The 15993-nt window shown below is 45.9% G+C and overlaps 1 protein-coding gene across 2 annotated transcripts in view; it reads right to left on the bottom strand.

Moving 5' to 3' along the window:
- Nucleotides 1–1334: 1334 nt before the first annotated feature.
- The window catches only part of SYNE3 (spectrin repeat containing nuclear envelope family member 3), an 81235-nt gene continuing 66576 nt past the window's right edge, over nucleotides 1335–15993 (bottom strand). For both annotated transcript variants that reach the window (XM_033140336.1, XM_033140343.1), the window contains 2 exons: nucleotides 15424–15462; nucleotides 1335–1978 (listed from right to left, as the gene is read on the bottom strand). In XM_033140336.1, coding sequence (XP_032996227.1) covers nucleotides 1781–1978; nucleotides 15424–15462 — 237 coding nt within the window. In that variant the 3' untranslated portion in view covers nucleotides 1335–1780. The remainder of the gene's footprint in view (nucleotides 1979–15423; nucleotides 15463–15993) is intronic.

Genomic DNA, 15993 nt, shown 5'->3' with positions numbered 1-15993 from the left:
GTTGATAACAGGAGAGTAGCAGTAACGGGGGAGAGAGGTGAGACGGCGCAGCAAGGTTCAGGGGCCTCATCTTGCATATAAAATGGCTGAACATAGGAAGTCTGTGCAGGATCAGGCCAAAGACCCATCCAGTTCTCACAGTGGCCAAACAGGTACCTATGAGAAGCCCATAAGCAGGACCTGACTGTAACAGCACTCTCTGTGCTTGCGATTCCCAGAAGCTAGCATTCACAGGGGGGGGGGGGCGCACATTGAGTTTTCCGGTGCCACAGAATTCCTAGGATAACCTCTTACCTTCTCACACTTTGGGTAGAACTGGTGGTGAGAAGCTCAGTGGTTGCCACTAAAAAAAGGCAGCTCCATGTGGAGTTCCCTTCCTCCGCCCACAGAATGTAATTATGAAAACGTGGTACGATATCTCACTATCTTGCCACAGCCAATCGTGTGGAACAGGTACAGGGTTGCAACTGTTAGCTGATTAATTGGTTAGATTAATGGATTACTTCCTTTTTGAAGAACTAAATAGTAATACTCCAATTAACTGGGCAGCAATTTTTTTTTTTTAAAAAAATATCTTTTAAATGCATGTACATATAAAAACTGAAGAAAGAAAGCATCACCTTTAAAAAAGGAATTTCCCATTTTCTCTCACACGGAAGAGAAAAAATAGGGCTTGCCAGTTGCGTGTGGTGGAATTTTTTGTAGGAGAACGGAGTCAGCTTGTGAGGGCAAGGGGAGGGGGGGATGTTGCAGGTGTGAGCACCGTGCCTCCCTCCCTAAGCTTGGCAGAAGCTTCCCGGGCTTTGGGAAGGAGGCACCAAGCCTCTGACAGGATGCTGGATCCCAGCTGCCTCCTTCCCAAGGCTGGGCAGGCTTTGAGAGGGTGGCAAGAGGGCTTTTGGGGCCTTTAAGGGACTAGCCTAGTTCCCCATGCCCACTGACTGCATGTTGCTGGTGCCTGCTGCAAAAGCATCCTCTAAAGCAGGCATAGGCAAACTCGGCCCTCCAGATGTTTTGGGACTACAACTCCCATCATCCCTAACTAACAGGACCAGTGGTCAGGGATGATGGGAATTGTAGTCCCAAAACATCTGGAGGGCTGAGTTTGCCTATGCCTGCTCTAAAGATACCGGCAATATGTGCTTGCTGTTTCGCTTTAGTTCTTACTCATTTTCAAATGCATGCAAACTGAGTAGATTTAAGTACTTGATCAACAACTACAATTAATCAACCAGGATCTCTTCAAGCAGGTGGCAGCTGTAGTTTTCATAACATTCACGGGTCGAGGAGACGGAACTTGACTTGTGTGGCTATCTCCCCCCCCCCCCCCATGACAACCTCACATTTGTCACCCTATCTGGTTACGCCTTAGCTTTTGGTTTCTATGCTTAGACAAGGATTTAGTTGAAACATCTACTGTTACTCAACAAAGACAAAGGCATAAAATAAGAATAGCAATAAAATTGGCAGGGTTAAAAATGGAAACGGTGATTTCAAGGTATCTTTCATTGAGACACATATATAAAAATCATATATACACTATAAATATAGTCATATATTTTTAAAAATATAATTTTAGCTCTAAGTATGAATACTTCATTTCTATGGACTGAGCCTATATGGACAATGCAGGTCATTTGACCAAGTTTCCAGTTTACACGGGTCCCTTAGTGAGTTGCCCTGGATTCTGGGGGACCTGCAGGAGCTGAGACACCCCCGGGAAAAGCCACTCGGATAACTTAATCTGTCACCTCAGCTGCACCTTCATGCGTAGAGGACTTTAAGTTGGCGGTGGGCCGTTGTATCTCAGCACCAGGTTGAAGGAGCGGGCATAATTGTTGGCGAGCTTGCAGCTGTGCGTCTCCTCTACGAGAGGCAGCAGGAAGGCGAGGAGCAGGAGGAGGAGCAGGAGCAGCTGGAGAGGCAAAGCGGCGCAGCAGACGCGGCGCAGGAAGGAACACGCCCCGGCTGGTCGTCCCTGAAAGACACAAACCAAATGGAGCATTAATGTCAGGGGCTGGGCAGATGAAGTGGAGGGGTGGAGACCACCTCCCCAGAAGGAAGAAGAAGAGGAGGGAAGAAGTTGGGAAGTAATGGGAGATGTGGAGCCAGGTGTCAGGCTTCGGGGAATCTGATCTTCCTCCCTCACAGCAGGCTGCCAGTAATAGAAAAAAGAAGAAGCTCTTACCAAGGTATTTTATTCAATATTCACAGAGAGAGACATAGTCCCATTCCCCCCCTCTCTCCTATTCCATGTCATCCCTGCATTGGCTGATCTGTGCTTTCTGCCTCTGAGCTTTCTGTTCTCCTACTCTCAATGCCTGCCAGGTCCTGGGGGGGGGGTTTGGAATGCTTTCAAACCCCCCCCCCAGTGCTGTCTCTTCCCCTGGTGCTTCTTCTTCCTGCCGCTCCTCTTCCAATATTTCCTAGCTTCTGCCCTCTGCAGCCTCTGCACTATGAACTATGACCTTCTGCAAACCACTGTTCTAAATCTATACTGTCCTCTTCTTGGGAAAGTTCAGGAGAATGGGGAGTGGCCCCCAACGTTCTTCCTCAGTCCAGTCCCTGACATCAGGTAGCATTGAGCAGGCCGAGCCCGAGCAGCAGCTGACTGACACGCTGTCACTGGAGAGTCTCCCAGTCTCCCAGAGAAATAGTAACTCAGGTTAAGAACTTTGCTTTAGGATAAGAACAGAAATCGTGCTCTGGCGACGCAGTGGCAGCAGGAGGCCCCATTAGCTAAAGTGGTACCTCAGGTTAAGAACAGCTTCAGGTTAAGAACGGACCTCCGGAACGAATTAAGTTCTTAACCCGAGGTACCACTGTAATAAAAAGGTCTAAAAAGCCTGTGATTTCTCTCTTTGCTTTCCTGGGCAATCAGACACGAGCCTCCAAGAGCACCCTGACTATTAATGAAGGCTGCCTATCTGAATCCAATGGGGCATTGCCCATGCCCATTGGACGGTGGTGCTATAGGCCCTAAGTAAATATGCAGTTTCCCCATGGGGTAAGCCAGGATCCTTGCTTGGATGACTTTGGTCCCCCCCCCACCAGCCCCTGGACTTTTTTGGGAGGAGGGCAGGTATATGCCGCAACACGTCACTGATGCAGTAGTAGTGTATTCATGGTGGATTTATACTGGACAGTCCAAGCATAATTCTGCTTTTTTAGTTGTTCTGCTGTGTTCACCCACTGTTGTGACATTACTGCCATCTGGAGGGGCACTCCTGAGAACATAAAAAGACATTGCTGGATCAGGCCATTGGCCCATCTTATCCAGCATCCTGTTCTCACAGGGCCCAACCAAGATGTCTGTGGGAAACCCACAAGCAAGAGCATTTTGCCCACAGGCAATTCCTTGCCACTGGCATGTTTTGTAAAGCAAGCTTCCCTAACAGATTGCATACGTTCTTTTTGTTAACATCTGCATTTATACCCACACTTCACTCTAGCATATGCACTTTTGTACACACAGCTTGGCCAGAGAGCTGCAGTGCAAAATTCAGAGCAGTGCAAATTTCAAAGGATAGCCGCATTTCCATCCTCATCTAGTTTAGGAAAGTACAAATCAGAAAAGCACACTTTCAGTATGAACTGAATCAATCCCCCTCAACAGAAGCAGAGGGGACTATAAGTGTGTGGAGAACAGGAAGTGCAAGTTAATCACACATCCTGTCCACTCTCTCCCCCCCAGTGTTTTTAAACACATCAAAAACTAGTACTGCAGGTGAAACTACACAAAATGTTAAATGCATCTTTGCACCTGAAGTGACATTTCAGATGCATTTAACATTTTGTGTAGTGACATTTCAGAGAAGGGATTTACATTATGACCACAGCAGGGAAAGAAAGTACCCATTTCCTCACCCCTACCTTCTGGGTTCCCAATAATGATTTGCTCTTCCCAGCGAATATAATCTAAACTGCATGTTTATTATTTATTTGTTTATTAAATTTGTATTTAATTATACCCGCAGGTCTCAGGGCGATTAAAACATAAAATCGCAACATAAAAATGCAAAAAATGCACACACACACACACACACACACACACACACTAAAAGGGCACTGGATGTCAATCAGCCAAAGGCCTGGTTAAAGAGGAACGTTTTTGCCTGGTGCCTAAAGGTGTATAATGAAGGGACCAGCTGATCCTTGGGGAGAGCAACCCACAAACAGGAAGACACTACTGGAAAGGCCCATTCTTGTGTTGCCGGCCTCTGGACCTCTTGTGAAGAGAACACAAGAAGGGCCTTAGGGGATGATCTCAGGGTCCAAGTAGGCTCATATGAAGAGAGGTGGTCCTTAAATGCGAAGAGGCATTTAACCAGTGGAGGCTCTTCCATTGGGTCAAATGGGGCTACCAGTCTCCCTCTGCCTTCAGCTAGCCCCCATTTGCCTGCCTTCTTACTTCCAACCAGTCTAAGGAGTTGCACCTTCAACCTTCCTCATTAGCCATGTTGCCTTTGTGGAACTCAACAGAGAGGAGGATTCTGTCATTGGATCTTGCCCCACATCATGTCGGGCTCCTGGCTTTTTTTCTCACAAGTCCCAGTAGGCCACAACTGCATTTAACATCAAACTTGGCTCTGTCCCTGAGCCATTAGCATGAGGTGATTTGATTCTTGGCACACCCTCTGATAATTTTCAGACCAAGAAGCCATTATGTAAGGCAGTGTGCCCTCTACAAGCGCTAGCAATGCTTCTATGCAGGAACGGACCACACCCTCAAGAGACACGAGGCGCTGAGCAAAAGGGGCTGGAGGTTTCTGGGTACCATAAAAAGGGCTTCTGTGAGGCAACGTTTGGGGTTGACCTATGTGCGACAATCTGCCAGACGCTAAAATCCCTAAGAAAATGCTTAGTGTTGCAAACGATTTTTTCCAGACAATTTCTCAGCCTCGGTTTCCTCGAGGGAGAGCGCAGTTGCTTTTAGTATTAATTTTGAGATTTCCACGCGCCAGTTACAAATTTTCCAACCTGTCTTGCGTGCCAGACAGGAACTTGGTGGCTGCTGGAGAGAAATGGCCGCCTTTCGGTTGGGTATTCAGTTACAACGAAGTGCGAGTTTCACACACTTTCCCTCATGGCCAAAGCTCTGCTTCATGTTTGTATAGGTTTGCCGAGTTCGGGGGCACCCGCCATTTTGGGATACACCGCATCTGAATCTAGCCATGGGCCTTCTCTGTTTAATCTCTGGGCGGCAGCACAAAGGCCCGGGTCCCCACCCCTTGCACCTCACTTTACAACCCGGCTGACTTATTTTCATTGCTCCCTGTACAAGCCTCATATTTTACAAGATGCCAGAGAATAAAAAGGGAAGTGGAACAGATGGTGAAATTTGAGTTCAACGTATAGCAGTAGCCTTTACAACTGGGTCTGCTGCTCCGAAATGGCTCATTATAAGAAGGGCAAGGGAGCAAAGTGGGCCAGCAATCCAAATCTGGCCTTACAAAAAGGTTTGGTTTCCCTCTGAGAACACCAGAGCGGTAGAGAACGCCAGACCGGCACAATGCATTATGGGGGAATAACAGCCTGGGTGTATACATTAAAAATAGCCACTTCCCATGTTTGCCAGGTATCGCCCCGGGAGAGTGATTTTTTTCATTTATTTATGAGATTTCTTACCCCCACCCCTTCACTGAAATGTCCCAGGGCGGGTTGCAACAATGGAACAAAAACAATTCAAAACAAGTCAAATAGGTTTCATACAATTACAAAAGCAAACAACCAAGCAAAAGCAGAACGGTATGGCTTAAATAATCTTCTTCTTCTTTGGCGATCACTCGTAGCCGAGTAAGATTGTCTTCCATAAACACGGTTTTAACAATGAGTCCATATGTGACTGTGGAGGCCAATTCTGGATCCACACGTCCTTCCACAGTGGGGACATTGGTTTCCAGGCGGGAGTTGATCACGGTGTGGATTTGCCAAGCATGCCTTCCTCTTAGCATGTTTCTCCCTTGCATCCTGAGTCTGAGTGTCTTCAAAGCCCATGACGCCTTTGGTAAAGGCTGTTCTCCAATTGGAGCGCTCGCAGGCCAGTGTTTCCCAGTTGTCGGTGTTTATACTACATTATTTAAAACTCCCCTTAAGACAGTCTTTCAACCTCTTTTGTTGACCATCAGCATTACGCTTTCCATTTTTAAGTTCGGAATAGAGTAGTTAGGCTTAAATAATATGAAAGAGGTAGACATCACAAAACAAACTCCTTTTAAGAGCCTGCTCGATCAGGCCAATGGCCCATCCAGCCCAGCATCCCGTTCTTATAGTGGCCAAGCAGATGCCTGTGGGGAAACCGCAAACAGGATTGAAGCACAAGAGCACTCTCCCCTCTGGTGGTTTCCAGCAACTGGTATTCAGAAGCATTACTGCCTCCGACCAGAGGACAGCCATCATGGCAAGTAGCCACTTATTGTTTTCGCTTCCATGGATTTACCCAATGTTCTTTTACTGCCTCCTGTAGGAGTGAGTGCCACAGCACTGCATTTAACTGTGAACACTTTTGAGGGTGGCAGAACTACCAAGAGAGCCCCCTCTGCCACTCTTAACTGTGCTGAGGCACCGAGAAAGATTTCTGTTGTCCAGCTTCTCACCCAGTTGCTTCGTCCAACGCCTTTATCCACCCAGCAGGGAAATTCTAGATTCAGGGCTGCCAGAGTTCAGGTTTACAGGATCTATTTCTCTTCGTGTCGTTGTTCGGCTAGAACTTTGACAAGGATGGCCCGAGACATTTTGCTGCCCAAAGCAGACAAGATGGTGCCCACCATTCCATGTACAGAAGTTAAGTGGACTGGAAATTGAATCTTCCTCAAAACATGGGTGCCACCTGAGGCAAATGACTCACTCTACCTAATGGTAGGGCCAGACCTACAATTCTTAGCACTCTTAATGAACTACAGCCCCCAGATATTATTATTTCTGGGGCGTGTTGGCACTCTAAACGTTTGGCGTGCATGCAGCCTCAATGTAGCCTTAAGTAAGTCCTGCCAAATTCACCGTGAAACAGCACAGCAACTTGTTTTTTGACATTATTGCATAACAGAAGGGAAATCAGGGGTGCGTACAGAAATTGCAAAGAGGAAAAGTAGGTTTCTATCTCTTTGAGGTTCATGGAACATCCCCTAAAGACTACAAATCCATCAGGGTGCAGGAACTGAAGTGCCTAAGAGTTTGGGGTTGGACAATATTTTCTTAGATGATGAATGTAATGGCCGCAAGAAGAATCCAGCCTAAAACCAGTTGATTACAACCCTTGCTCTCCAATGAGCTGAAACATTCCCATAACTATTTTTGGCATTGCGTCCTTTCTATGATTCTTGGAAGCTGAATGAGATTTTGAAGAGTGGGTGCCTAAATTAATCCACCCCTTGGGATGCTTTGACATGTATGCCTAGCATCTGAGTAAGTGGCTCAAAGCTGCCATAATCCTGGCAGCATAAAGAAACAATTGCAGCACCAGGGACAATAGTCTTGCACCCAGCCAGATGCCCCAAAGGAATCTTCCATCTCCTAAATCCCAGGGGGGGGCATTCTAATCCCAGTGTGTGGGGGGGTCAGAATTGCTTATGGGTGAAAGCTTCATTTCCCAAGTTCTCCCCCTCATGGCATGAAGGGTTACAACATCTCAACGAAGGTTATTTTCCTCAAAATCCTTAACTGAGGAGTTGTTTTGCCTTCATATCCCAGGCAGATGGATATTAATCTACTTAAAGGATCTGATGATTAAGCAGTATATAAATCCTGTTAAGTAAAAAAATAAATAAAAATAGAACTATGCTTCTGTGCCAATTTCTTCATGGGTCTCAATCCTGTGTGTTTAATTTCAGCACAAGGTTGCCAGCTCATTTCTGGGTCCAATTCAAGGTGCTCACATTAGTGTTTAAATCCTTAAATGAGGCACATCCCGAACAGCTGAGAGACCACCTCCTTCCCTACAGACCCCCGCACCCCAGGGCAGTGTGGTTCTCAAGCGGTGTGGCGTGGCAGGAGAGGATGACAACTGTGTCAGGTTCAAGGGCAATCATAGAAACGTTTAAACATTTCAGAGTAGTATAGTATTGAAATATTTTTATTATTATTTGCAGAACATGGATAGATCTCTTTTTTTTGCCCCACACTGACTGCTGCTGATTCACTTGGTGTTTGGGTCTGTGTTTGAGGTCCCAACTTTGTCACGGACTTGAGGTGAGCTCTTGAGAAACTGGCTGTCTTTCAGCCTCAGTTCCCAACCTGTAAAATGGGAGAACGGTGACTTAGCTCATGGGGGGTGTTGTGAGACCTGAGGAACGTGAAGCAGTTAATAAACTGCAGCGCTGTTTCGCAAACAAGCTGCATACTGCGGTTCTGATTCTTCCCTTCAACTTATCCTTACTGCCCTAAGGCAAACACCTGCAGGTGAGGTCATGTAAATCCAGCATTCCTGCCACTGTTTCCCCTCCCACCTGCTCTCGGCTTGGCTTTGCCTTATCCGGCAGTCGATGCTATCCTGCTTAATGACTCAGCTGGTCGCCATGGAAATGCCCAGGCTGTCACAACTTCAGCATTGCGATGCCGCTGCAGGATCAAGGAGTAGGAAGGCACCATGGGCTTGTTGACTCGAGGCATGATCAAAATGCCAGGCATCTATCTTAGCTCTGCAGAGCACAAAAATTCAATCGCTGAAGCAACGCCGGGTCTCGCCAATAACACTGCCGAGGACAGCCAGGCGAGGCACTGAGGCAGCTGCGGCCATTTCACAAAATAACCAGGTGTGAAGACAGACATTAAGAGTGCTGGCAGTGTCGGAAGGGACAGAGGAAGATGCTGAATGCTAGGGAAACCTCAGGTCCGGGGTATAAATGTCTTTCTGTCTGGCCCTGGAGACTTTGCCCAAGCCATACCCACCACTGGCCATGCTTCAGCACTGAGTGCTTTTTGCTGGCTGGAATGGGAACTAGGAACTCTGAGAATGCCTCTTGCTTGTCTGGTTGGAGGAGGCAAGGCAGGGGAAATGAGTGTGCGTAGCAATGAATTTCCTATAAAGAGGTGAAACTCACATTTTGTTCCCTCGTCCACTTTTGCCTCTTGCTTGACCCACCATGGGCCTGTGGCCTTTGGGAAGGTTGCTCAGAAGCAGAGGCAGAGTTAGGGTTAAAAAAAAGGTTAAAAGGTAAAGGACCCCTGGAGAGTTAAGCCCAGTCAAAGGCGGCTATGGGGTTGCAGCGCTCATCTCACTTTCAGGCTGAGGGAGCTGGCGTTTGTCCACAGACAGCTTTCTGGGTCATGTGGCCAGCATGACTAAACCACTTCTGGCGCAACGGAACACCGTGACAGAAGCCAGAGTGCATGGAAATGCCGTTTACCTTCCTGCAACAGCGGTACCTATTTCTGCTACCAGTCAATGCAGACATTACTGAGCTAAAGAGAGCAGACCAATGGTCCACCTAGCTCACTATTGTCCACACCAGGGTTGGGAAGCCTGTGGCCCTCCATATGTTGTTGGACTCTACCTTCCACCATTCTCAGCCAGGATGGCTATGTGTGTGTACATGGGTAGCCATGACCAATGGAATTTGCCAATACTCACCTGGATGGACCAATAGTCTTATAGTCCTGGATTGGCAGCCCTACTTGCTAGGCTCTCAGAGGCCATCAGCCAGAGAGGGAGATTTCTCCACTCTTTTCCACACTTAGAGAAGAGCAGCAGAATGTCACTCACTGGTGGCTAGGCTAGCACAGCTTCACAGGTGCCTCTCCTTTGCCTGCTACATTTCTGCAGGCCAGGCTATTAAAGCACAAGAGCACAGCTAGTAAAAAAAAAAAAAAAAGCTGGCAACCGTATGACTTTTGCAAAAATCAAGGCAAGAAAGAATAGTAAACTTAGATAAACATTCCACCAAGCGTAGAAGGCAGTGTGTAGGAAATTACATTTAAAATGTATTAAAAGTGTCTCTATGACTGAACTCAAGCTGCACGGGTGGCCAAGCTGTCTTCAGTCACATTTGCTCTTGACTCATCCTCCTGAGGCATTTTGACTCCTGCTGAGATGGTTATTGGGGAGCTGCGGGCACTTTAGCACATTACGTAGAGCGTTCATTAATATAACTCCGTTCCAAATATATCGTGAAAAATGGTTCCGGTAACAGGCAGGAGAAGCAAAAACAAAAACAAACCCCCCCCCAAGCCTCCAGGGCTGGATAGAGTTTGCCTGTGAAAATTGGCAATGTATTTCTCTGCAGTCGCTGCTTTCCCAGTATTTCTGCCAGGAATATTGAACGTCACCTTGAATGGAGATGCCCAAACTGTGCAGGCAATCCAAGTATTTGTGAAGAGGTAATTATTTCAGTGAAAGGGGGAGGGGCAGCTTTTATTCTGTCAAGGGCTGCATCCCTCCAAGGGTAAAATTTAAGCAGGGGATCCTGGTGATATTCGGGCCACAGCTGGCAGTGTGTGTGGCCACCTTCTTTTATTTTCTCTCTTTCTGCCACTCTTCCTCTCACACACTCTTCCTCCCCACGAAACAGGTGACAAATCACTCTTTCCAGAGGCCTGAGTTCCTTGTTTGCAGAGGATTCCCATTCCTTCTCCTTCCCAGATTCCATCCATTTTGATTTCCTCCCCACACTCATCAAAAGTTGAGGACCACATGAATCGAGACCAAAAACCTCAGTGTCTCAGTGTTTCAGGGGCACCAATGAAGCCTGCAACCCAAATCCCCAAATGTAGCAGCTACATGTGACTCAAGAACCAGGCCAAGCATCTTCTGCTACGCTGCAAGAGACGTTACAATACAGCCACCTGAGGGGTGATGGACACATGTCTGTTGCTATTGCTAAACAGAGCCTGCCTTACATACTATTTAGGGAAGTTTTTAATGTTTAATGATGTATTGTGTTTTTAATATTTGGTTGGGAGCCGCCCAGAGTGACTGGGGAAACCCAGCCAGATGGGCGGCGTATAAATAAAATTATTATTATTATTATTATTATTATTATTATTATTATTACAGGGTTGCTGGGAGGATAAAATGATGGACTGGGAGAAGCCTGCACACCACAATGAGCTTCTTGGAGAAACAGTAGGATAGAAATGAACTAACTAAATGATTCACAGCTGCTGCCTGTTGATGCAGTCTTGGTCTGCCTGAGTTCATTGTCAACTCAGACTTGAGGAGATGCTTGTCTGGGCCCTACTCCCTGAGCTCCTTTGAGCTGGTGATGCCAAGGATTGAACCCAATGCCTTTTTTTTCATGTAAAACCGTATCTTCTGCAATGAGAAGATTCGGGACAGGCAAAAGAAAGTCCTTACATAGCTTAACCGTGGAATTTGTTCTCCCAAGAGGCAGAGATAGCCACTAACTTGAATGGCTTGAGAAGAGAATTAGACCAATTCATGGAGCATATGGCTCTCAGTGGCTATGCACTCTGATGGCTATGTTTTACCTCCATTGTAGGAGGCAGTATGCTACTGGGTACCAGTTGCTGAAAACCACAGGAAGGGAGAGTGCTCTTGTGCTTCCTCTCCACGAAGCAGACTGACGGGGAAGGGACAGATCACTCTTTCCAGAAGCCTGAGTTCCTTGATTGGAGAGGATTCCCATTCCTTCTCCTTCCCAGATTCCATCCCAGTGGGAATTCCTTCCCACACTCATCAAAAGTTGAGGACCACATGAATTGAGCCCAAGAGCCTCAGTGTCTTGCTTGTAGGTTTCCCATAAGCACCTGGTTGGCCACTAAGAGAACAGGATGCTGGACTAGATGGGCTAACGGCCTCATCCAGGAAGCTCTAACGATGTCCGGTTGAGATCAGGAGCATGGTGTCCTAGTATATCCACTGGGCTTCCCATAGGGATCTGATTGGCCATTGTGAGAACAGGATGTTGGAGTTGACGAGTGTGGCGTTTGCCCTTCCTAGGGTATACATATAAGAGCAGGAGTGAGTAAGGGGTTAAGTGGCTGACCCTAGGCTGTCCAATAAACAGAGGGGGGGAGGAGCTAGGGGCAGCTGAAGGAGTCAGAGTTAGAGAGCAGTTGATGAAGAGCAGTTGATCGAGGGAGTTGGTTGGTGGGTGGTCGTTGATTGTGAGGGTTGGTGGTGAGATAGAGTGGTGAGCGTAGGATTAGGACAGGGTTGAACCAATATCTTAAGTTGTTGAAGTTTTTAAATAAACACTTGTTATTTTGTTTACAATTGCACCCTGACTGTGACAGTTATTACCAGGGAGGGGATCCTGGTTGGTGGCAGCGAAGTGCCGTGGTGGCACAGGGATCAATAGTCCGTTAAACGACTGGGGACCCTGTGTGATCGCCACAACGAGCTTTGGTCTCATCCAGCAAGATTTCATGTTCAGATTCCTTCACTGAGCATTGAATAACTAGGCTGTAGGACCTCAAAGGTCCCTTCCAACTCTAAAATTCTGTTTTACAACAGTGAAAGAATTTTACTCTCGTTGATGTTTTTAACATGAGGACCTGAACCAGGAGCCTTCTAGAGAAGGAGTGAGTGAACTAGTATCGCTCGCGGCTGGCTGAACTTATTTGGTCAGTGGTGACTTTCTAGATGAGACACAATTGCAGATCCTGACTCTCCATCTGCTCCAGGAGATTACATCCCACAGCATCTCAAAGGGAACCAATTAGCCAGTCATGAATCTAATAAATCCTAATTATTTTGTTTGTACAAACAATGAGGCCCAAATCATTTGCGCAGCAAGGAGCTTTAATTAGGGTTGAGCACTGCAGAAAATAAACCAGACAAGAACCGCTGAACCCCATAAATAACCTGCTTTGATTTCCAATTGACGCTAAGTATGCTCCTGCAATACTTTCAGCAAGTTGGAAGCCAACCTTTGAAGAAACATTTATCATCATTATTTTTTTAAATATTTGTTTTTACAATGCTCCGTCGTATGCGAAGAGGCAATAAGCTATTCCATCACTGTCAGCCTACGGGGGAGAAACCACAGGCCCCAACGCATTAGCTTTCTCAATTTAATCTTCCAGTCTTCTGTTTATGGATAAAATTATGCTAGTGCATATTCGCCGTTTGTTTTCTATCTGACATCTTTTTCTCTGCGCGCGCTATTTATTCAAGCAAGGTTTTTATGCTCGGGGATGATCAAGAAATTGTTCTTTTATTATTGCAGCCCATGCGTACACTTACTAGTGAGTAAGGCCACATTCGCAATATACATTTAAAGCACATGGGGCTGTGGTTTGTTAAGGGTCCTGAGAGCTCGCAAGAGGCTTCTGTTCCCCACCCAGAGCTGCAATTCCCAGAGTGGTTTAGCAGCCAATTCCTCTTCCCAGGGAACTCTGTGAATTGTAGCTCTGTCAGAAGTATGGGAGTCCCTTAACAACTCTCTGCACCCCTAACAAATGGTAGCCCCAGAATTCTTTGGGGGAAGCCATGACGGTTTAAATTGAAATCCCTCCTTGCGCTCTGATTTTGTCAATGTGCATATACACTCCTGTGCATTGGTGGCTTCTAAAAGACGCCTGCTTCTTGGGAGAAAAGCAATGACAAACCTAGACAGCATCTTAAAAAGCAAAGACACCACCTTGCCGACAAAGGTCCGTATAGTTAAAGCTATGGTTTTCCCAGTAGTAATGTACGGAAGTGAGAGCTGGACCATCAAGAAGGCTCATCGCTAAAGAATTGATGCTTTTGAATTACGGTGCTGGAGGAGACTCTTGAGAGTCCCATGGACTGCAAGAAGATCAAACCTATCCATTCTTAAAGAAATCAGCCCTGAGTGCTCACTAGTAGGACAGATCCTGAAGTTGAGGCTCCAGTACTTTGGCCACCTCATGAGAAGAGAAGACTCCCTAGAAAAGACCCTGATGTTGGGAAAGATGGAGGGCACAAGGAGAAGGGGACGACAGAGGATGAGATGGTTGGACAGTGTTCTCGAAGCTACTAACATGAGTTTGGCCAAACTGCGAGAGGCAGTGAAGGATAGGCGTGCCTGGCGTGCTCTGGTCCATGGGGTCACAAAGAGTCGGACACGACTGAACGACTGAACAACAACAACAACAAAAAGGGGGTTGGGGGGTTGGTGAGCAGAGAGATGGGCCTGAGGAGCAGCAGACAGAAGTCCACAAATATTTGAAAATGGAAGAAGGGCAGACAGCTTGGAGAAACACCAAAGTAATTCCAACCCTCGTACATCCCTGGTACATAAGTATGCAAATGCATATATGAGTTATGTGTCTTTTTGTGCTTTTATATTGTAAACTGCCCTATGATTCTTGGATGAAGGCTAGTATAGAAATTTAACAAACAAGTGAATTAAATGCATGGTGTGAATGTTACATAAGTATCACTGAATCAGTGGAACTTATTTCTAACAAAACATGCACAAGATTGCACCGCACATGACATCTAACTAGCTCTATATCTCTATAGATGTTCATATATAAGCCAGCAGGGATAGGGGTATCTAAAAATACAAGCAAAATAAGCAAATATTAAAATGGGGGAGGGGGGATGGCCTTGATTGGTCTTTCGAACCATCCCTTACAGAGAGGAAAATGGTATTTTTGTCTCGGCGTCTGGCAATGTTCCCATCAAGAAATTAAATACAGCATGTTTTCCCCCTAGGGGTATAATGGATGCTAAGAGAAACATTCTTGCCGCTTGAGCTGTTCCTACTAAGGGAGGGAGATGGGAATCAATCGACTTTAGCCGGGCCCTGGCAATATCCAACATTTGATTCCCCCATCCTACTAATAGCCAGAATCCAAAAGATTGTGCAGCCACATGGAATGATGTGGATGCATCTGAGGTTGTAGCACTGCTGAAGCTAAGCAGGTAATATAGGTGATGTCAATTCCTTGGATGAAGCTCCATCAGAACCTCCATGAAAGAGGAAGAACATTCCCTGATGGATCGTAGGGGCATTGTAGCAGATTCTCGGTGGCTCCTTAGTGGACAAACCACTAGGGGAAGATCTCTCCTGAAGGCAAATGGTCTGAAAACCACTGGCTTAATTTAATATATCCTCTTCATCCAGGCATTTGGCTGACTGACTTACGATGCCCTTTTAAATGTGTTGTGGGAATGGGGGTATTTTTGGTTTGTTTTTGTTCTTGTTTTGATTATGTATTTTGTGTTTTTTTTTATATTGTAATTTTGTGTTGTGAACCGCCACCCTGAGGTCTATGGATGAAGGGCGGTATACAAATTTAAATGACAACATCAACAACAATTGTGGCTAACAATGCGTGTTATGTTTTGTCTTCTAGAATGCATAGGATTATGTGGCACACTTGGCTGGCAATGTAGTATAATTCAGTGTTGGGGATTCTAATCCTGCAGCCGTGCCCTCCATAACAAAATATATTTCATTTCATTATTGGACAACTATGTTTTTAAAACACACAAACACACATATGCCCTTCCCTCTCCTTTTCTGTGAACAAACAAAAACACACTCTTACCTTTCTAAATGTGTCTGTCTCCTCCAAAGAGCTTGTTGCCTGTTTAAAAAAGACAAAAGCATTGGGGTTTTTGTTTTTTGTTTTAAGAAAAGAAACCACGGTATCCCCTAGGAACCTATAAGCCAATGTTTATTTCACGAGGGGAATGTTGCTTTAAATTTCTCATCGTCTGGACAAGCTAAAGCAGCAGGTGATTTTCTATTTAATGAGCTTTATAGCACACATCCAGTTTAAATTCCAAATGGATTTTGTTCCCAAGAAAGTTAAAGTCTGGTTTAGGCTTACAAGAGAAATAACTATGATTTCACTGACACCTTCTGACTAGTCGTAGTTTTGCAGGAGATGGCACAGTAAAATTGCACTACTGAGGCTGGATTCCTACACACATTTACCACAGAGTAAGGACACTGGACACTAACTTCTTGCACTTTAGCCAAATTTTGATTATTGTGTATTTTTCCCCACCTAGCTTTCCTATTACTCCATATTCACTCTACTTTAAAAAAAACCCATTGCATTTAGAACTGAGGAAATGAAGAAGCACAAATTCCCTTAAAATTTGGAGCACTT

The sequence above is a fragment of the Lacerta agilis genome, chromosome 1 (assembly GCF_009819535.1).
Source record: "Lacerta agilis isolate rLacAgi1 chromosome 1, rLacAgi1.pri, whole genome shotgun sequence".
NCBI classification, from domain to species: Eukaryota; Metazoa; Chordata; class Lepidosauria; order Squamata; family Lacertidae; genus Lacerta; species Lacerta agilis.
This window is presented reverse-complemented; position numbering and strand designations above follow the sequence as displayed.